This window comes from Pogoniulus pusillus, chromosome 17 (genome assembly GCF_015220805.1).
Source record: "Pogoniulus pusillus isolate bPogPus1 chromosome 17, bPogPus1.pri, whole genome shotgun sequence".
Lineage (NCBI taxonomy): Eukaryota > Metazoa > Chordata > Aves > Piciformes > Lybiidae > Pogoniulus > Pogoniulus pusillus.
This window is the reverse complement of record NC_087280.1, coordinates 5,570,488-5,593,444: the sequence shown is the minus strand read 5'-3', so window position 1 is coordinate 5,593,444 and position 22,957 is coordinate 5,570,488. Positions and strand designations below refer to the sequence as shown.

General features: G+C 38.5%; 1 protein-coding gene across 1 annotated transcript in view; it reads left to right on the top strand.

The window, feature by feature from the left end:
- Positions 1–20,328, top strand: part of RAB8B (RAB8B, member RAS oncogene family) — a 28,567-nt gene extending 8,239 nt beyond the window's left edge. The window contains exons 2-8 of the mRNA XM_064157384.1: positions 8,462–8,522; positions 9,699–9,759; positions 11,052–11,129; positions 12,278–12,367; positions 13,123–13,188; positions 15,589–15,639; positions 16,099–20,328. Coding sequence (XP_064013454.1) covers positions 8,462–8,522; positions 9,699–9,759; positions 11,052–11,129; positions 12,278–12,367; positions 13,123–13,188; positions 15,589–15,639; positions 16,099–16,191 — 500 coding nt within the window. The 3' untranslated portion in view covers positions 16,192–20,328. The remainder of the gene's footprint in view (positions 1–8,461; positions 8,523–9,698; positions 9,760–11,051; positions 11,130–12,277; positions 12,368–13,122; positions 13,189–15,588; positions 15,640–16,098) is intronic.
- The last annotated feature ends 2,629 nt before the right edge of the window (positions 20,329–22,957 follow it).

The window sequence follows — 22,957 nt, the reverse complement described above, 5'->3', positions numbered from 1 at the left end:
AATCCTTGGGGCAAGACACTGTTGGTTACCTAGAGTTTTTTTTTAGTAAGACATTTTCCAACCTTTTGGATGCTTAAAATACAAACTCCTGAATAAAGTGGGCTTTTAATAATTTTTTTTTTCCCTTTTAGCAGCACAGCAGTATTCAGTTATCTTGGTAAAAGACAGCATTTTTATGTGTTCTACATCTACAAATAACCAATTTACAGACAGGACATTTGGGATCATCTCTTTCTCTTATAGAGTGTTCCACTTGCAGGCTTTTTTGGGTCTTACCTATTGAATGATGCTTTTGATACAGACTCATCACATGTTATGCCATATTAAGCATTGGTCTTCTGAAAGAATAATTGAATATTTGTATTCCTAAGCCATGGGGAAATGTGGTGTTCATATCCATGAAAACACATGGCAAAGCTTTTGTGTATGGTTTTTTTTTCTTGTCCAGTAGAAAGCCATATGCAATGTCCCAGAGAGCTGAGGGAAATGAGCTTCAAAGTAAACAGTAGACAGACAAATCTCCCATTTTTGCATTGCAGGTTAAGTGAGTATGGGGCTGGGTCCTTGGGACATTGCTGTAGCCACAGTTGGAGTGTGAAATACAGAGCAATTGCTGTGTCAGCACAAGGCTGCAGCTGGTCAGGAACATCCTGGTGTAGGATTCATACTAGAACTGCTTACACATTACTTGTGGGCCGCTTTTCGGTTTGCATGAACTAGGGCTCTAATTCAGTGATTGGAACAGTGCAGTCTGGGGTCTGCTACTCCAAGGAGGAGGGCTGTACCTAAGTTACACCATCAGTTCTCCTTACAAATGATGGCAAGCTCAGTTATGGAACTTGCTTAGATGAAAACTAACTCTCAAAAGAGAAAAGGATTTGGTCATGCTTCATCAGTGGAAGCACCTATTCAGGTTAACTAGCTTTAACTGAAGTTTGTTGGCCATTTCAAACATTTGTTGCTCTCCAGTTGCACATTGGCTTGAAAAGAGCATGTTCTCAAAGCAGCTAAGTTACTGCATTCCCCATAGAGACACTCTGTAAATAATCCTTACAATAAACAGACTTTACTCTTGGTATCAGTAGTGCCATTTAAATCTATTTTAAATTTGTTTGTGGTGAAACTGAGTTGCCATCAGCTGTGGCCTATTTTCAATTCAACATAGAATTAGATACTGGTTAATTTCTGTGCACTTCCACAGAGCTGTTGTACCTACATTGTAAACTCTAAATGACACTCTGCAGGGGCCAAACCCTTTTAAAGCTGGGCCATTATCATAGTTGGTGACTTTACTGCTATCAGGCAGTAAAAAGTTTCAACTGTTACGTTGTTTCACAGGCTTACATTTGGATTGAATATTTTTGCTGACTGTTTGGTGGTATTTTGGTGGGCTATGCAATTCAACAGCTGGTCAAAGCAATCTAAATTCTGAATGCTGAAAAGATAATTTCACTTTGCATGATCTTTCAGTGTTCAGACTGAAGCACTGCAGTGCATGGTTGTGGTGGCAGAATTCATAGGAGCACTCTTAGGAACAAGTGGCTGAAGAGCACTGGATTCAAGTCTTAGCATGATAATCATATCACACTAGGTTGTTGAGCTGTCAAAAATCTCTGTTTCTAAGTGTAGTTTGGTCTAGTTCTGCTGATTATAAGTTGCATTCTGAATCCCTTGTTCTCTTTTTAGAGACAGAGGGAGATGGGTCTCTTTAACTTGGAGAAGAGGAGATTGAGGGGTGACCTCATTAATGTTTATAAATATGTAGAGGGTGAGTGCCAGGAGGATGGAGCCAGGCTCTGCTTGGTGATGCCCAATGACAGGACAAAGGGCAATGGGTGCAAGTTGCAGCATAGGAAGTTCCATGTAAACATGAGGAAATTTTTTTTCACTATGAGGGTGATAGAACACTGAAACAGGCTGCCATGGGGGGTTGTGGAGTCTCTCTCTCTGGAGATACTCAAGACCCACCTGGATGTGTTCCTGTGTGTCCTGCCCTGGGTGATCCTGCTCTGGTAGGACTGGATGGATCTCTCGAGGTCCCTTCCAGTCCCCTAACATTCTGTGATTTTTAAACAGAAAATAGTTTGTCCTAAAAAAGTAAGCTTAGGGTGGTAACTGTACCATGGCTGAAGAGACATATGCTGAAGCAAGCAGCAGTTTGCTTAGCATTATGAGCTTTCATCTGATCTTGGTGGTAAGTTTCAAGGTCTTAGGAGCAGGAAGCTGACTTACTGTATATATATACATGGCACCGTCATTCTTCACTGCCTTACCTACTTCTAGCCATTTGTTTATATTTATTTTGCCTGTGTGTTGCATGTATCTTCAAGAATCTTACTAAATATTAGCATCTTTCAAGGGGCAAGACACTGCAGTGTATCAGTGTATAGGCCACTAGCATTAGATTCTGGGGGGGGGTGGATTGTAAGGTAAAGGAAGGAGCCTGTTCAGCTCACTCTGTGTTTATTAGTGTTTTGTGGATTCTTAAGGGCTGTTCAGAAGGAATAGAATACAGCTGTGTCATTTTGAGTTGTGAAAGGATGAATAAAACTGGTTGTGCTTTTGTGTAATTCTAAAATAAATTAATCTTGCAACACTGAAAAAACGTTGACCTTTGCCCTGGTGTGTTGCTTCGTGTTAATCTGCTGTACTTTTGAATGGTGGCAATAAAAGGCTGCTGTGCCTTTAATTTGCATAGTGATACAAGACATTGCTGAGGTCATCTGAAAATGCCTGGCAGATGTTACTGAGCACTAAAGCCAAGCGTTCAAGTTCAGAATTCTTAGACTTTGTTCTTTTGCGTGAGGCTGTATGACACACTGGTGTGTTGCAAGTGTGCCCCACCCTGCCTTTTACACCGATTTTGGTTCCTACTTTGTCATTTCTTACGTTTACTGAAATCTTTAAGGAAAGATCCATGATAAAGGCAGACTTCCGAGGCTTCATTTATTTACCTTTATAAATTGAGACAATATACTGATGTAGCACAAGCAAATATTCCCCTAAGAACACCATTGAAAAGAAAAAATGTGTACTTAATCCAAACCCTGCAATACCTACTGCTGAGAACAGTAATAAAATAATACCAATCCCTAGGTGAGCTTGTGGGGAAAATCTACACAAACAAATTGATGTCCCTCAGCTGTTGGACGCATCTTTAAAAGAACAAGTTTCTGGAAAAATGTTGACCTGTAGGTCTCTCTGGGATTGAAATCTGCATGAAGGATGCTGAAACTCTTCAGTCTTTGTGTGTGTCCACACAAAGCTTGTGTGTATGATTGCTAGTGACATCTGCCTGTCTGTCTTGCACTTGCAGCAGTTGATTCTGAAACATATACTGCTGACAGGCTTGTGATGGCTCTCAAATTCAAACTTAATCCTTGGAAAAGCAGCAGAGCAATACCAGCCATTAGACCTGTGCTTTACTAGTACTACTGCTTACTAGTTCTGATGTTCATCTGTGCAACATAGTCACTTGCTGTTCACAAGAAGCAAAGCCTATAGGAAGGAGTATTTTGCAAGTAGTTCTGTTTCAGAATTCAGCAATCTGAAGGTGATGCTTATTGATTTTTCAGTCATGTTCCACTTCTCACTTCTTTACTGTGAAAGTAGGTTACAAATCTCCTTGCTCATTTCTAAATGGCTTTAATTCAGCCTTAACTTCAAGTGACCACAAGAAAATGTTTTCATTTCGAGTGTCTTGAAGACTCCTCCATGTTGTGTCTTGCATTGAAGTTGCAAAATTTTCTTCTTTTCCAGCTCTGCCCATTAAAATGAAACAAAACCAAACAATCAAAACAAAAGCAAACCAAACAATCAAAACCCCCACAACTCCATATATAAACACAGCAGGATAGGAAGGATCAGTGCTGTGAAGATGGAGCAAGTCCAGCTTGAAAGCTGATGCATAAATTCCAGTCGTTCTGATGCTGTATTGCTCAAAAAGGGTCATGAGACTTTATACCTTGACTCCTTTCCCCATAGTGTAGTTAATTCCTTTTTCACATCAAATGATGATAAGTGCCACAAGGTTTCTGTTTATCAAGGAACCTCATTGGGAAAATATTTATTTCCATTTAATTTTACTTACTGCATTCTAACTTCAAAAGAGGAAGGTAAGACTTAGATAAAGGAGGGTAGGGCATTTACAACGTCAACACCATGCAAAACCTATTTCTTAATTTTTAGTTTAATAAACAAGATCAGACACTGTGGTGCATCTTTTACATTCTTTGATAGATGTGTCTAAAATTAGACTAGAAAGCAAATCAGATAGTGTATTTTTCACAGCTTCTCTGCAAATTTTTGGTGTTAAATCCCTTTTGAAAATTCCCTTGGTTTGTCTATTAAATTTAAAAAACAAAACATAAACCAGCAAAACCCAACAAACCCATTAAATGCCAGTATAGTCAGTCTCATATTTTCTTCCCAGTGGCTACTAAGTGGTTTGGGTGGGGTTAACATAAATTTCATTACTTATTTTCTGTCTGTCTTGCATTGCTTTTATTACTCAAGAACATGGCCCTTCTACCTTCTTGTTAAGTAGATTGAAAATCAAATAGTATTTCCCTTCAGGAAGTACTTGCTGGTACTGTTCTAGTGGTTTACTTAGTTTGGCTTCTTCGTTCTGAAGCATTTTCTGCAACAGGAATTTGTTCTGTTTCTTGTTTTAAACAAATCTGTAAATGCAAACAGTGGCACTTTGTAGGGAAAAGTAGTGGAGGCTTAGCTGAAACCCATTCTGTAGCACTGAAAAACTTGAGATGCTATCTCTGGTGACTACAGGGTTAAAATGCTGTAACGAAGGAGTTAGCAGTGATGCTTTGAGAGTAAGCTACTGTTCTAAAAACTGAAGGAGCAAAATGAACTGTTGCAGCACCTCTGCTGTTTGTCTTTGCATTCTGTAAGAATTGTGCCAGACTAGTGTTGTTAAAGTTTGCAGCTGGAAATATTTAGTATTGTAATGCAGCTCTTTTTTGGAACATTTCCTAATGTCTCTGTAAAATGATTGCATTATAGCTTAATTGTGGGTAAAATCTGCCTGGGTCAGCTGGAATAAGAAGGAATGTTTAACTAGGGTGTAGACTGGTGGTGAATGGAAGAAGCAGTAATGGCAGAGGAGCTTTCAGTGTGAGAGGTGAGCATGACTTCTTGTATTAAACCAAAACAGGCCTAGGTGAGGCCAGTCTCCCTGGCCTCTGATGTTTGGCTGTGTGGTGATGCACAATGGTATACCCTAGCCAGTGAATTTTATTAGCACTGTATAGTGACACAAGGTAAATATAGCAACATGCAGCTCTGGTGGGTTTTTGTCTAAGCCTTTGTGTGACACTAATGATACTGAGTTCTTCTTGGTGTGCAGATTTCTCTGCTTGGGGTATTCCTTGATAGAGTTTACTTGGAAGCTTTGGCAGAAAATGCCCTCAGTAAAATAAGGAGAGAGGTGGTATCCCTGACTGATAGTTAGCAAGCTTCTGGAGAGGACTGTACAGAAAACAATCCCTCAGCTACTTTTACCCCATGCTGCAAGGTAAATGCAAGCTACTGCAGTCCTAACCAGTGCACAGCTGGGGTCTCAACTTGGCCTTCATCCTTGCAGACTGAAAGTCTATGATTCCTGCAACAAATGTTCCTGTACTCATGTTAGATATGTGCTGACTTGCTAGGTGGAGAATAGTGTGTCAGAGCTGTGTGGCAACACTGCTTAAGCAAATAACTACATCGTTAGCCTTTGCCTTCTAAGAATTGAACTGGGTCAGTGTTTTCTAAAAGCTTGTAAAGCTTTGTCTTCAGATGGACATTCAAACATTTCTGAGCTTTCACTCCCTACTGGAATGAGCAGTATTGGACACTGCATTTTAAACCTGAGAAAGCTGCAAACAGCTCTTCTGTATTAGACTCAAGTGTCTTCTCATGCTTTTGTATCTCCGTGGGTGATTGTGCAGAGTAAGGATTCATGGATAAAGGAAACTTTCTGCCAGTAATGACGTCTGAACTGCTGTAGTCATTGGAGTGTTAAAATGCTCCCCATGGTGTAACTTAAGTTTAACTGTAAGCAAAATGTTGCTCATACTTAGCCATAGAGTGTACTTGGCAGGAAGTGGCAGCACATGTCACCAGGCTTGCTCTACAAATGTTTGCAGCTTACCACTTCCTGTTACTGAAGTGAAAGAACTAAAGAAACACCAGTTTCTAGCTGGTTTGGGCCTCTAAACTTTTTAAAGTTTCATTTGCATTTGCTAAACATGTTAGTGTCTAACAGAGGTATTTGTGGCCTTCCTCATTATATTCTTCCCGTAGCTTTGAAGTTCATCTTTACTCAAGAATTTTGGTGAAGTTCCTACTAGTAATTTTATGTTCTGAGAAGGCATTTTTTTCATGCAGAGCTAAGTGCTACAAGTGATTAAAGGAGTGGACATACAAGTAATTTTGGTGCTGCAAGGGAAATTACTAACCACGAGAGACCAGTTTGTGCAAGGCATGGATTGGTGCACACATGACTGGTGTAGGCTTGCCTTCTCACTGCTTATGCTCATGTGTCCTAGCTTCAGTACTTGACAGTAGATAGAGTTATCTTTAAACAACAGTAGTCTCTGAGTCTAATTCTCCTGATAGCTGGTACACCTACTTGTGAAACTTCAGGCTTAGACACAGAGGAAATTTTAAAGCTGATCTGATATGCTGTTGTGCATGATAAAACATCCTTTCCAGATAATCTGTCTTTGTGCTTTATAACCCTTGAGTCCAAAAGTTAATCTATTCAGAGCAAAGGTCATTTGTTTCCAGACCTGCATACCATTACCTGTGATTTCAGCAGGTGTTGCCTCTGGTTAGCAGAAGAATCTTTACAACAAGGGGGATAAAATGGTGTCAAATGTGAAATGGAAGCACTGAACCAGGAGTCTGTCACATACAGTAAGGATTTTTTAAGTACCTGTCATTCTTCTGTGATTTCTAGAAGAATGCAAATAATGGAAGTATCTTTTTGTCTTTAAATCTGCTAGTGAGTCTTGGGAAATTGCAATTGTTGCAGTAGACATAGCAATTGAAATGAATGCAATTAATTTCATATGCTGTTAAAAGTGCTGATGTGGTATTTCTGCTCATAATTTGTATTCTGACTAATGGGCTAAACTACATATTCGTAGCACATTAAGACTAAATGGATGAAACTGGGTATTTTCAGTATATTAAAATATTAATATCACAAGTGAGAAGAATGAAAGTTGAATAGTTAATGAATATCTGTATTCCATATTCAAATACTACTGTAGTATATTAAAAAATCCTGTTTGTGATGGACAAGAAACAGCATTTTCCCAAATGAGATACTCCTAACTAACTTCAATTACATTAAATTAATTGTAACTTTATTTAAATTCTTCTTTCTTCATATATAATTTAATAATTTGAACACACCCCAAATCTTCTAAAAATTAAATATCAAATAGCTACTTGAGACTCACTGAAGAAGAAATGGGCTAGCAGTTTCAAAACAGATTAATTGGATGAATCCATGGAGTTAGCTATCCTGGGATAAAAAAATTGGCACTCAAATGGTGGGACTTGAGCAAGTCTCGATTTGAGCTATGTTACAGAATCACAGGAGTTAAAATAGTCTAGGGTAAGGGAAATTTTAGCTTTAATTCTTGCAGCCATCTTATACCTTTAAAACATAAAACACAGTATTAAGCCTTTCTGAATTTTTTTTTCCTGTGGCTTATATTTTCAAAATCAACCTCAGAACTGATGGGTATCATGACTAAATGTGAGAGGGGGGAAGGAGAGAAGTGTTTTCTTGATACCTTTTGTAGCTTCCTAGAAAATCTGAACTGTTCTGAAACTGGTGTTCTTGGAAGAGACTCCCATTCATGCTCTATGAGCTCTGCCTTCACTGACTGTATGTACAGGTTCCTTTCCTGTGATGCTTTGCTATATACTGTAGTGTCTGATTAGACTGCATTAAACATGAGTTTTCAAAAGTAGATGCCAGCTTTATAAAGGAACGAAGGGAATCGTAGTATAGGTCTTTCCCTCGGAGCCAGCGGCGGTTCTGGAGAACTGACTTGAACTTCAGGGACTAGTCACAGGTGGGGGAAATGTGCACTCAAAGTAGTAACCTTATTGGTGTGAAATGGAAGAATTGAGATGGAGCCTGAGTGAGTCTGAATTTGTTCATTTTTCATTGCAGAGAATAAGATCTCCTTGATATTATTGAGCTCTGTGGTAAAGGGTTGGACTTGATCTGTGAGGTCTCTTCCAACCCTGATGATACTATGATATATGCTGAGTGCAGCTGAAAACCTTGGTGTCTCCTCAGCACATCCTAGTGTTTGGAAGAAATTACAACTTCCAAATATTTCCTTTTCACTTGAATTCACTGTTACCAAATCATCAAGAAACTGAACACTTCCTTTTGTTGCAGAACTTAGAGTATCTCTCTTTTTTTTTTGTTGTTCAGGAATTGACTTTAAAATCAGAACAATAGAATTAGATGGAAAGAAAATCAAGCTACAGATATGGTAAGTATTCCAAACTAATTCAGGTGTTTGGTGAGTATTGAATTAATCTTTGAGCAGGAATACTTCATAGCCTGGGTCAACCAGGAGTTTTCATACCTTGTATTCATTGACTATTTACAAGGTTTGTGCTTTTCCATAGCTAGCTTTTGGTGTGGTTCTGCTTCAGTAGCACAGGAAATAGCCTGTTCACATGCAAATGTTACAGCAACTTCCCATTTTATCAAAAGGTCTCCTCTTAAATGTGCTTTTAGCTATTCTGTGTGAAAGATGGATGTTAACTCCATAGAGGTAAACTAAAATATATGACCTAATCAAATGTCATCTCCTCTCATACTTGGATAACTAGTCATGCTCAGAGAGGCAGAAGTGAGCCATAAAGCTCCCATTCCTTGCATGGTTGGTTAGTAAATACTGATCCTCCTGCTGGTAGAGAATGAGTACTTTTGGAGTAGCATCATTACACATGACAAACTCTTCAGATGTTACTGGTGAGTGTAGGGCTCTTGCTGGTTCCTCAAGTTCTAGAAAAGACAGTTGTACTACTTGAACAGAAGCCAGAATTATTGTGACTAAGGAAGTGAAGCACAAGAAGTGGTGGGTACATTTTTTTTTCTCTATAACGTAAGTAAAAAAGTTGGTTTTGGCAGGCCATTGGGATTCAGCTTCCCCTAGGCATGATGAGTACCCAAATGGTTTGGTCTTCTTGTTCAGCTACACACAGACACTGTTTTGGAGTCAATTAGGATAAAATATCAGCATACCGAGATATAGTGGCTCATTTTCAGGAAAATTCACTCCCCTAAAATACTTTACTGCTTCATGTTTTAGCCTCTTTTTAATGCAGGACTTGGAAGCATCAGAGCTGCCTTTTCCATTATTCTAATGCATAGCACTGAGTTTTATTGCTTGCATGAAAATCTAAATGCTTTTGTGCTGCTGTAACCACTGATATAAGTAGGGAATGGGGAAGATGTTGATGGCTAAAGAAACTTGTACAAACATCTTATGAATGTTTAGGGTTTTTTTTTGGGGGGGGTGTTTTGGTTTTGTTTTGTTTGTTTTGTTTTTGTAATGACTTAGTACAAATATGTTGTTCCCTGTTTAAAAAGACATTACTAGTTAGAGAAGACTGTAAAGATCACCTCCAACAGATACTGTTTTCACTGCTTCTTTTAGGGATACAGCAGGCCAGGAGAGATTCCGCACAATCACAACAGCTTACTACCGAGGTGCCATGGTGAGTGCTCTCACTTCAAAAATATTAGGCACAACTAGTGTAACTGCTTTGCCCTTCTTAAGGTTGTATCATGCAAGTCTTCAGCTGGATGATTGGATAAATGTAAGTCAAGATGTGGGGGATAGAGTTTGTGGTTTGGTTGGGGTTTTTGGTTTAGTGATATTTTGATGCTCTTTTTTTTTAAACCTGTTATTTTGTCTGGGCATGGTCTTGTGATAAAACATAAATCTCTATTGTTTTTTTTTAAATATGCTTTTAAGTTTTTAAAATGCAGTTAACCCCTTTAAACATTTGAAAAATAGGTCACATTCTTTTATTCTTTAAAGTGTACTTCACTGGATTCTTTTTTTCTTCACCTAGTAGAGAATGCAAAAATTGGGCTAGAAATACAGTCACTGACAAACGCTACTGTTGCCTTTTTCTCCATTAAGAAGCACTTGAAGTCAGCTAACTCATAACCTGCACTCTTTGTGATTCAGCTGCTTGTAATGGTTCTTAATGCTATGGCTTGAGATATTTTGTTGGAACACTTTCAACTTGCTGATTGCAAGCTGTGCTGCTACTACCCCTGGCGTTATCACTTACTGTGACCAGATCCTTCCATTCGTAGTCTGGCTGTGTGTCCAAATACTTCTACTGTTATGGAACAGAGATGGGGAGAATAGTAGTAGTTGTGGCTCTATATTAAGCTAGTAATTACAGAGGTTTGAGCTAGGGATGTGGTCTTCTCTCCACCTCCCAGTCCATGGCCTAGGACTGTTTGTCCTACAAGGAATGAATGGGAAGGCAATAAGGAATGGAGGTGAACATGGCAGTCTGTCCTTAATGCAGCTGCTGTGTAGTTTCCCTTGATTTGCTAATTGTTGAGAATCTATGGAATATATGTACATTACTGTCTAAAAAGCTCAGGCTTCTGAGAGAGCATTTAGTGTCAGCTGAGCTGTAAGTATCTACTGGGCCCAGCAGACTGGATTTCACAGCTTTAACTGCTTAAAGATGCTGTTTGTGAACTTGATTTTAGCAACAGAATCATAGTTGCTGTTGTTGTAGAATTTCTAAACTTTGCCAATGTGGCTCATAATTTAAAACTTCATCTTGGTGGTGTGCTTGACCTGTAACAGTAGCAGAAGATGTTGAATAGTACTATTTTGCATAAATTCTCAGCAATGCTCTGAGAAAGGATTGCAGACATAAGTTGAATTTCTTGGAAGTATAATCAAACCAGCAGCATACATCAAAAAGTCACCCAGCAGTGCCAGCTCTTCTAACTAGATGTTCTTTGTTTTACTTAGGGAATTATGCTGGTGTATGACATCACAAATGAAAAGTCTTTTGACAACATAAAAAACTGGATAAGAAACATAGAGGAGGTAAGTGCTTTGGGATGTACTTCATGGTTGATCCCTCTTAGGATTTCCCTGGGACAAAGAAATGAAGTCATTACTTTCATTATAGTAGCCCACATATATGGCCAAGTTAGACTGTGGTTGTTGATGGGGAGAATGTTATCTGCTTTATCTAGGGAATAGAAGGTAGAAAACTACAGTTTAAAAAGTAAGCATCAAGTGTTTTTACTAGATTACTTTTTTATTATTCTTTTTTTGCCTTTGAGTGTTTCTAAGGAATGGGAAGAAGCAGAATCTTAGGGTGGAATGGAAAGGAACGAGGTCTTAGGGGGTCTACCTTTCACTGAAACGACAGATCTGATGAATTTCAATTACTGCTGTGTTGTATATTTCTCATTAGAGATTTTTGACTTTTCATTGGTCTTGGATAAGCGTCCTTGCTGCTAACTTACTGTAAGTTTTTGAATGGGACATACTGTCAAGTGGGGATAAGCCATTATTAATTCAGAGGAGAAACCTTCATTTTACTGAAGCTGTAATTGGTTACAGAGTCTTGCTGGGGTTCTTTTTGATTGTGAGGGCTTTGGTTTCAGTAGTTTGATGTTTTGGTTGGATACTCTTACTGGAGTTTTTTGTTGTTGTGTTTTCCCCATTAAACTTAACATCCATGAGCTTTTCTTTAGTATTATTCTTTGGCTCTTAAGCAAAATCCCTGTATTAGTGACCAATCTGATCCAATAGCAACTGGGCTGGGAAAAGTTCTCTTGCTGAATTTATTGTTACTTAAGAAGTCCTTTGTTAGTAATATATTTTAAAAGTGTAAATGTATCACATAATGATACTCCTGCCCAGATGTCTGTGAACTACTTAGAAATAAAGTTTGTGCTGTTACATTTTCAGAACAGCAAATGCCTGCGCATGTGCACAGCTTGGTACAGAGTTCAGGGTACTGTATTCAATCTGGCATAAAGCTCAGACACATTGAATCCTGGAGTACTTGCTCCAACCTATTTAAATACTGTCCATTTCAGAAGTTAGTCTCTTTCTCAGTAGTGCCTTCACATTAGGTAGCTCATTAGAAGTAAGACACTCACTTGTGGATGCGTGGAGCACGCGTTTCGTTTAAGTAATGATGCACTTTGTTTCTGAGAGATTACTTTTTCTTGTTTCAGCATGCCTCTTCAGATGTAGAAAGAATGATCCTGGGTAACAAATGTGATATGAATGAAAAAAGACAAGTCTCAAAAGAAAAAGGGGAGAAGGTAAGCTTTTGTGACTCGCTTTATTTAGAAGCCTACTTTTCTTAGGATTCCACCTGCTGGGAATTTGGTACATTTTAAGCATATGAGAGATGATAAGCCTCAAATTTCATGTTTCAGAAACTTAGAGAATGACAGATTTGGGTTGGGTTTTTGTTTGGTTTTTTTGTTGGTTTTTTTTCAATATCACATGGCTCTCCAAGTTTGGATAAACTTAATGGTACTACTGTCTTGAGGGGGAGGTTTTGTAAAGAGACTTGCTATGGCTTGAGGTATTCTAAATCTCAATATAGAGCTTTGCTTGTAGGTTGATCATGGTGTACTGAATTGACCATGGTGATTACTTGTCATAAATACAGTTATTAAAGCTTACGTATTTAGTTGTTCTGCACAACAAATTAGCAAGTACAAAATAATCTATCATGTACACAGGTAAAGCAGGTTAGCTGCTAGTAACAATTTATGGGGTGATTGTATATAGTTATCTGGCAAGAAATGCCTATCAGTGAACATTTTTGTCTAAATGTTCTTTTAGATCCTAAATTAATCTCTTTCAGAGCAATTAATCTCTTTGTTGGTTTTGAATTTATATGAAGGTTCTATTATTTTGTCTAATTGTCCAAGCACTTAAGGTTTTTGCAAGGGTTGTTTCTAAAGCCTCCTGCAGTATACAGCATCTATTCTGTATAATATTATGTGAAATGTTCCTTTTAGAAAGAAACTTTGAAAACATTGAAAAACTTTAACCTCTCTTCCAGTTAGCAATTGATTATGGAATCAAGTTTTTGGAGACAAGTGCAAAATCCAGCATAAATGTGGAAGAGGTAAGAGATGGGTGTTACCCATAGGTATATCTTTGGAGGTATGTTCCAAGGTCTACTGGACTTTCTGACCTGATCTGGGATGTGAAGACCCATCTGTGGTCCTGCGTCATAGTCTGTCATCCCCTCCTCCCCTGCTCCCCGGTTGTGTTTTATTTAGGGAGCTGCTGTAAAATCCAGCTTTCCTTGTTTTTAGTAATGTCTGTGATCTTGTCTTACATGGGTGTTACAGAGTGGTTTACTGTTATGGTACACTCGGTTAGACTTCTGTGCCTTGCTACTTAAATGGCAAGTGGTTTTGGACAGAGATCAGGTGTCATTTTAGGACAAAGCTTTGTGCAGGAAATTGGAGTCAAGATTCTTTACTTTCAGAATAACATGTTACTGTGTCCAGGAGCCTTCAGGTTACTACTGAATATGTGCTAGCAGGTGAGACTGATATCTTTGTGTGTTAGCCTGGAACATCAGCATGGATTGTCATGAGCTAATGTTAGAGGAGCTCTGCAGTGTGCTACCTGTAGACTTACAATCTGTTTCCCTGCAAATTAATTTTGTGCTGTAAAAACAAGAACCCCATGTATAAGAGCATATGAAATGGAATCAGAAGGAGAAATGGCTCAGCTCTGGTCCACCTTACCATGAATGACATGTGTGTATGGGATCTGAGGTCTCTGAAAAGTGTGTGGGGAAAAAAAGGACATCAAAACCAGTTACATTAAGATTAATTCATTAAGACAAGGCAGACTGGTTCTTAAATGTTGTTCCTGTAGCTTTCCATGACTATTTATGAGACACCTTTTAAAATTTCTTCAGACATACACTCAATGCTGATCATGCAGCCAACAAATTAACTAGAAACTGAAAAGGTTGTTACTGGAAAATAACATGACTGATGCAGTGCCAGCCAAGCATTTTTTTCTGATTGCAGAATGATTGTTCTACAATGTGTATTTGCATTGTGCTGCATCTGGAATCGTGCTTGACCTGATTTTCAGAGACACGATTCTACAGTGGTCAGTGGAAGTGTGACCCTTAGCAGCTAATACCAGGGGCATATAGCAGTAGTGTCCTAATGAAACATACCCATCTTCTTTCTCCAGGTGGTTGGCTTGCTCTTTCTTCACACGCTCTCCAATTTAATTTAAAGTCCTCTAGGTCACTAAATGTCCAACATCAGCTTGGGCCTATTCCAAACAGCTATCTGAATATTATTTTATATTGAAAAACAAGGAGTAGCCTCATAATGGTGGAGAAAGCATTAAAAAATGCAGCTGCTGTAGGCAGTCAGCAAGCAACGCTTCGGTCTTCTTTTTACCAAATGCTCAACCTGTGGGAAATGGCACAGTGTTGTGGTACTCTTATAGTCAGAAGTGAATTAATTTATTTTACTTGTTGGGATTTATTTGTGTTAAGTGTCCACTTTTGGATATATTCTGAACATAGTGAGAGGGGAAGTATTTACAGGTTTGTTTTTTTCCTTTCTGGAGAACTGAGAATTTTTCTGTTACAGAAATGTTTTTGTTCCTTCATACTTTGAAGTATAAGGTGTCAAAATTTGCCAGATTGATTAATTGATTTAGTAGGGATGTTGGAAACAGAAATAACCTTATAACAGGAGCAAAATCTCTAAAGGACAGAAAGCAAACTAATCATAATGTGAATTCCCATGCGTGCTATCCTCAGACCTTTTAGTGGGCTTCCAGTTGTGATGCACAGCACAGTTTTGAAAGAAAAAGAATAATTAATTTTGTAGGCTTTTAAGTCTGGAGAAGACCCAGAGGAAGTCTAATAAATGTGTATAAATAGATGAGGTCTGGGTGTCAAGAAGGGAGGAACAGCCTCTTTGCACTTGCACCCTGGGATAGGACAAGGGGTAATGGATGTAAACTGCAGCACAGGAAGTTCCACCTGTGGAAGAAGTTCTTTACTGTATGGGTCACAAACACTGGAGCAGGCTCCCCCGAGAGAGATTGTGGAGTCTCCTTCTCTGGAGACTTTCAGGACCCATCTGGACGCATTCCTGTGCAACCTGCACCAGATTATATGGTTCTGCTCTGGCAGGGGGTGATTGGACCTGAAGATCTCCAGAGGTCCCTAACCCTGTGATTCTGTGATAGGTAGCCTTCTCTTTGTAGATGTTTTTCCCAAGAGATCTGCAATGGGAATGTCTGCTTGCTCACTTCAAAGATTGAAGGAATGGAGACTAAAAATAAGTACTTTTCTAAAGTGAGTTTACTGCAGTTTTAAATCAACAGCTGTTGTACATAGAGTGCTTTGTAACTCAAAGTGGTAGCAGCAGCCTACAGAGAATACTGTGTTGTTGTTAATGTATCTGGCTACTCCAAACCTAGCATAATGTGTCCTTTGACTAACTCTTTCTTTATTATTTCTGCTCCTCACCAGGCATTTTTCACACTTGCACGGGACATTATGACAAAGCTCAACAGAAAAATGGTTTGTATTTCAAATTGGCATGCAAACTAGATACACTGAAATTAAGTAATACTTGACTGAGTAGTAGCCCTGCCAGAAAGCTAAACTGCTGGGGATTACAGCAGATGTTTGATCAAATTTGAGCAAGCAGTGCTTTATGGCACTTTATTACAGATCAGAGTATAATTACTCCTTACTTTGCATGAACATTAACACTGGGGAACCTGAAACTGATGTGCTTTATTAAATGACAGATTACATAGTGACTCTTTCAGCTAACAGTTGAGCTCTGGGTTGCTAGAGAAATGTTTCTTTTTAAAGTAGGCAGTTTGATTAATAGACTGAATAACAGAGGTGCTCAAGTTGCAACAAACCTCTGCGCCGGTTGTTGCTTTGCAAGGGGTGACAGTGGGAAGGGAAAATAGGAAAGCTACTTCCTTTTCTTTCATCTGACAATATTGATACTATCTTTTCTTTCAGAATGACAACAGTTCATCAGGGGCAGGTGGGCCGGTAAAAATAACAGAAAATCGATCTAAGAAGAGCAGCTTCTTTCGATGCACGCTACTTTGATGAACTTCTAATGATAGACTGCAGCACACTTAGAACCTTTTCTGCTTCTTTGAAAGCACAGGGTCACAAAGCCTCAGAAATAATACCACCAAGCTGCTGCTGAGAGCTCCATTGAACGTAGACTGCGATACACAAAATACCGAGTGGATTTTGCTCACTAAGCCTATTGACCTGTCAGGCTCTTCTTTCTGAGATATGGAAGCTATGAAGTGGAGACACAAATGCAAGAGTTAACTGTTTTCCTGTTTTACTTTCTGTTTTACTGCCTGTTGCAAAAGCTGCTATGTTTCTTTTAACTTTGCACATCCATATTGGCCTCTTACTGCTTGTTACAGCACAATCTTACATTTGTATTTGCACAGTTTGATTTGTAAGTAGGATTCTTAACAGATTTGTGCAGGTTTTTTGTTCTCTTTTTGAACAAATTTATTTTCAAGCAGAAGAGCTAGGATGAAATATTAAGTCTCACTTACATTATTTTCTATACTGTATACTTGTGGCCATGACTGCAGTATGGATGTTGACACTCTAGTGATAAGAATCACTGTAACAATTGGCATCTAACAATTTGTATGGGTTTTGTCTTTTAGATGCACAAATCTGTTCATGCAGAAGCTATGGCTTCTATTCTGAATGTAGTATGTTGCTTTGCTTTCTTTACCAGACTTAGCAAAGCTGCATTCTGAATTGCCTGTCACTGATTCACAGATGCACCTTTCAGTTATTCGAACAAACACAATGTCTTTCCTCACTGAACTTCCCGTCAGTAGCTCAGACTCTCTGCACCTTTGCTTGTTTGTGATGAGGAAGTACACTCTGGAGGCTGAATGATTGACACAAATTGGCCTCATCACTATCACTGAAGTGGCTGGTGGGAGCTGAATGCGTGAGTTGTAAGTTAACGTCTTTGTGGGTTCATTTGTTCAGAAATGACTACTTCTAAAGGTGACTTCCATTTCTACTGTAATTCTGAGGATAGTTTGTTAATGTCTGTAAATACCGACCCATGCAACAAGGGTATCAAAAAACTAGCTTCCTGTGCAGTTGCTGGAGTGTGTCAAGTTCTGGCACTAAGGAAATGGTCATGTGAGGGCTATAATGTACTACTAGTTATGCAGCTAGTGCTGAATGTGTGAAGCCCTCTTTGGTCTGCTCAAGCAGTTACTTTTTCATCAAAAACTGGTACAGTGACCTAGACTGTTAGAAGCAGAGTTGAAACATAGTTGCCTTTTTTTACTCAACTGAGCATTGTAGAACTTAGTCTTGTTCTACTACTTTTTTATTGTCTTCTGAAAATTTTCCTCAATGAGCAATTGAAACAGGTGCTTTAGTTCTGTTGATGTGCCAAACCTGGACCATTGTAAGCTTTAACTACAAGTTTGTGTCCAGCATGCTTGCCACTAGGGAATAGATGTGTTCTGTCATTGTCAATGTTTATGTCTGATGTGCTTGCTTTTGCTTCACTGCGTTGTCTAGAGTTGTGAACAGTGAGTTGGTTGTTAATCAAAGATAACCACTTGATTTTTTTGGTGTCAGGTACTAAATTTGTCATCTCTGAGTGTTGTAAATATTTTGAAACTGAATAGGCCAATAGTGTTAAAAGACTTGATTTTAAAAAGGTTTAACATTAGTAGCTGGTTCCATAAACTTTTAAGTGGTTATCAACGTGGCCCCACGTGTAGTTTAATAGAAATAGTTACTCTAACTACATGGCGAATCCCATAAACTGCTGTTGCTGAATTAAACCAGAAAAGTCTTCATGGCAACAAAGTTTAGTGAAAAAACAAAGCAACCCTAACTGCTCTGTTGTCTACCCTTGATGTTCTTCTCGGACAGGCTAAAGCAGTTATGTTTTCTGTATGGTTAAAAAAAGTGCTTCTATACAGAAAGTGTTGTGACACCAATTACGAATGTTGTTTATTTTCACTAATTTACCTCTGACTTATTTGGTGTCGTAATACTTTGGTTTTTATCTCAGGGGTTGTCTGCAAACCAAAACTGACATACTCTATGTTTGGCATCGTTTACAGAATGCTTCGTGTTGTTTTTCTTGTCTTTGCTGTGTGATTAAATGTTCATTCAATATTAGTCTCCATGAACTTCCCTCTGAAAGAGCCTGTAAGTAGTAGAGTCTATGAAATGCTTCTTGAAGCAGCAGCGAATTGGGGTATCTACTCTGTATGGGTGGGGGGTGGGAAGGGAGAAAAAAAAACCTTGCTATTTTCTTACATTTAGCTGTGCTAATCTGTACATAAATGTGAGGTAAGACCATAGGAAAGTCACTTTATGCATGAGAAATAATGCAGTAAATATTTCACTTTGCTTAATGTTCATGTAAAGTTCATCTTTTTCTATTTGTAGAAGAATTTAATGCAATTTTGTTGTCCCCTGCTGAAACAGAAGAATTCTAATTTCATGTGATCTTATGGATAAGGTAAAATGCAGATTTCTCTTTCTTCGTCGTTTTCCCCTCACGCCTCTTTTCCAGCAGTATTAAATGGCTGAGTGGCTGCACTTTATTGGTGTGCTAAGTTCTGGTCAGTGTAGACCTCTTCCTGTGTACAATCTGCCTTGTCAGACATTGAGCAATGCGCTGTATCTTAGTGTGCAAACGAGCTGTGTGTTTTTACTGGGAGTTTTTTTAGCTGTATTTTCCAGGCAGGTGATAAATGGTGTGTTCTGCCCACGCATCAGCTGCTGGGTGTTACAGGCTTTTCTAATACCACTCTGATTGTATTGTGCCGCTTCTCTCTGTTGCTACTTTGCTCAAGACTATATAGTCTAGATTTTGAAGGAATTTTAACTATACCTCAGCCAACTACTTAGTGTTCTAATGCCCATTAGACTGAAAACATTAGACATAAAGTTATGATTTGTTAAGCAGCATATGTGTTTCTCTTTTGTTCCAGAAATTGCCATTAACCTTTCAGGAAAGGCAGGCATTTTTGGTGGATCACAATATAAAAGTGCTGCTTGCGCAATGGAGTTGTGTGAAATCTTTCCCTCAGCCCCATGGCTGTGTACTGCATCTTGACCAATATTTTTCTAAATGGCTTAAGAAAAAGGAGAGAGGAAAAAAAAAAGGGGGGGGGGGGAGGGGCAATTAAAAAAAAAATTCTAACAAAACTCAAACTGGGTGTCAGTGCTCTGCAGTTTTAGCTTTTGGTCTGCGCTCAGCAAAACACGTACAACAAGTTTTTGTTGAGTCTATACAGAATAGCTGATTTACTTGCTGTCTGGAAGTTCTAGTATTGCTAAAGCTTAAACCACTCATGAAACTTAATGCAACTCACTTTTCTGTTTGGGAAACAGTCTCAAAACTGCCAATTTCAGACCTGTAGTTCTTTCACAGAAATCATTTCCCATTGTAAGTACCTATCCCATGCTAGTCTGTTGAAGTCAAGTGAATTAAGTAGATCATTTTCACAAGTGAGTAAAGGAGTCTTGAATATACATATCACATTAAAATATTGTGAGTGGATAATGATTTGAAAGTACATTAGTAGTGTGTAAAATGCATAAACGTGTTATTTGTGAAAATGCATCTGTTATTTGGTTATCAATTAATGTAACTGAAATTTTGCAATGTTAAACTTCTTAAGGATTGGTCTGTAGGTGATAATAGGTCTTTTTTCTCCTCACTGAATTGCTTATGCCATTCTCAGTTGTATAAATAAAACTTGCATTTCTTTCTTCCACGAAAGCAGGATTCCCATTGATTTTTCTTGATTCTGGTGAATTTTAAGTATTTTAGTGCATTCCTATGGCCTTACAAACATTTTTGCAAATAAAACTTCAATTACAGTTATTTTAATGTTATATAGCTACTAAATTCAGAATAAAAAGTATAGTCTGTGAGAAAATGCTTAATTTTGAAATAGAAGTGTTCTACTGTGTGTGTTTTAAGCACATTTTATCTCTGGTATAAAGGTGTAATGTGAAAAGCTCCAGCAGATAAAAGTGAACTCGTCATGTGGTTAACTTGTAAACCTAATCATTAATTCTGTGTTGATGTGTATAGACAAAAACCCAGACCCAACCCCTAAAAAAACCCCTTCATACTCCCAATGGTTTTATTATTACATGTGAACTTTTTTACAACGTGTGTCTCAAATAAAAGTTACATAATGAAAAGTATTTGGAGTATTTTGTATGAAATAGTCAACGTAGTTTTTATGCAGTTGGTATTTCTGCTCTGTTTTCTACACATCTTGCATGGAAAGGCTGTCCAGCTGAGTTGCATCTGTAAAGCTTTGCCACTTTGGTGGTAACCCGCAAGGGTTTTTATATGGTTCTGCTTGTTCCTAAACTGGTCTCTTTTCTTCAGATTTCTCCTGAAATATCTTCTATTCCTGCAGTAACTGCTTAATCGAAGTACACTGTTTCAGTGACCTTCAGCTTCAAATTGAACCATTTGTCCTGGCATTTAGTGTCTTGAAATATCATTTCAAAGTAACTTCTGAGCAGTGCTAATAAAGGTAACATGAGATACAGTCTCCAGTTTGAGTGAGAATTATCTGCTAATTTGAGCTGTTAACATTTGCTTTTGTTGTTGTTTTAATGTTACCCCTTTTATTTGAAAGGTTTGATTTAAGTAACCCGAGGCAGAAATACCATGAAATAATAGAGCAAGTATTGTTCACTTGCTTTCAATACTGAGTATTAGTAGTAGTCCTTGACTTCCAGATTATTGTGGTCTGGTAGTAACTCACAATTGGTACAAAGTTAGCAAACCTAGGGAAAGTGGTTTTAGCTACCCAAGACGAAAGACGATTAATTGTTAAATGACCCTAGTGGGCAACCTAAGGAATCCATAGGAAATGCATGGATGACAGCTTCTGAAGCTTGTCCTTTTATACATGTTTATCTAAGCAGCTGCATTTGGCTACAAGGATGCGTTGCTCTTTACTTTAGACAATAGAAATTTAGACTTACATTCTTGATCTTACTTGTTGGCTTGGTTTGTTTTGCTGTGGGTGGTTGTTCTTCTCCAAGTGGCTTCTGGCAGGTAAGTTTGCTGCTTTAGTACTAGATGCTTAAATGTCATCTTGCACGTACCATTTATCTGAATTGCCTCTAGGATGCCTAGCAGTCCTAAAATCACTTCTGCAAGTCCAGTTCTCACACAAGTTTATGGCGTGCATCTGCAACTCAGTGCATTTACGTTCTCCATTTGTTAAAGGAAATAGCAGACATCCTTAGATTGCTTTAGAATGGTGATTTATTACAGTTCCTGGATCTATTTTTGTTGCAGACCAGCAAAACAAATGTGCATGCTAGTAGACCAGAGGCAAGTTGTTGGTATACACACAGAATGTGCCCAGCTTCTATAATCTGGTAAATAGCCTTTTCCCTAAGTGTTTATTTTCCTGACTTGGTTGACCAGTGTCTCTTCAGAATTCTTGGAACTATACTGAAGTCATTAATGTAAGGTTTTGAGATACTTTTTTTCTTTAGATTCTAATTTTCTACAAATAAATGAAACTGTTATTATGCATAATGTTTTTGCCATTTAGAGGTTTAAAGAAAGGGCATACAATGGAATGCAAAACATACTGAAGAGAATTTTTTGTGCTCTACAGTATTTTGTAGTTCCCTCAAAACTTTTTTGCTGTCTTCGTCAGAGCACATCAGCACTAAGCTGCTGGGAAGAAATGTTACATAAATTTGTCTGAGCACATACTCAGCACACATTGTTCCTGCAATTTGCTAAATAAACTGAGCAGGATAGGAGTGTTTTCCTCATCTGAGGAATTAACATGTTTAATGAGTTGTGGAAAGTGTGTATGATGAACTTTACTGCTGATTACACTGTACTGACTTGGAAGTGAACAAGAATTTCACCCTACTTCAGGTGGCTTGCTGTCACTCATGACTTCTTACTGCTTTTCTGCTGCCACTCCAAAGGAGTGTCCATGAAACACATCCATGATTGGTATCCCAAGCCCTTGGGTGCTGGCTGGGCAGTGGATTTGTTTCAAAATGGCTTTTGATTTCTCAGGGAGACATTGTCATTCTGCTCACTAATATTTCTGACTTCATTTAACAGCTTTGTTGGCAGCATGAAGAGATTATATTATTGTGAAAGTATTTATCTTGGGACAGAAGATGGTGGGCTCCAGAGCTGCTGAGATGCTGCTTTCCTCAACTGCCTACACTCAATATTTCTGACACTTTCAGCGCTGTTGTTCACATTCATACTTCAGCGTTCATCTTGGAAAATATGCAGTCTTTACTTACCCAGCTAACTACAGTGTAACTTACTATGTCTCCTAAAAAGAGAAAGGAAAAAGAAATTGAATGTGTATTTTCAAGGCTGTTTGCAAATCCTTGGTGTTGCTGTTGTGCTTTTTTGCGCCTTGTGGCTGATTTGGGTTGGTTTATTTAATTTTGTTGCCTTTGTTTCTTTCTTTCTCCCTCCAGGCAGTGTAAGTAACTGGTCCATTAGTGTCCAGTGCTGGTCAACACCACCTCTGAGCTTCCTCACTCGAAAGGCAGTGACTTTGTAAAACTCACATTTTTGCTCTGATCCAGTGAAACAGGGGCAAAGCAACCACATGTATCTTCGATGCTGTTTTAAAGCAATGCTTGAAATAAGGAAATGGCTATGTGCCAACTGTGAGGATGGGCAATCCTTTAAAAACAGTATTAACTGTTCTTTGAGTGTCAGATCCTGCTTAGTAAGACCCTGCTACGCTGTTCTGCAGCTGTATGTTCTGTTCCAAGAGAGCCGAAGAGGAAGACCAGCAGACAGGGCAGCACTGAG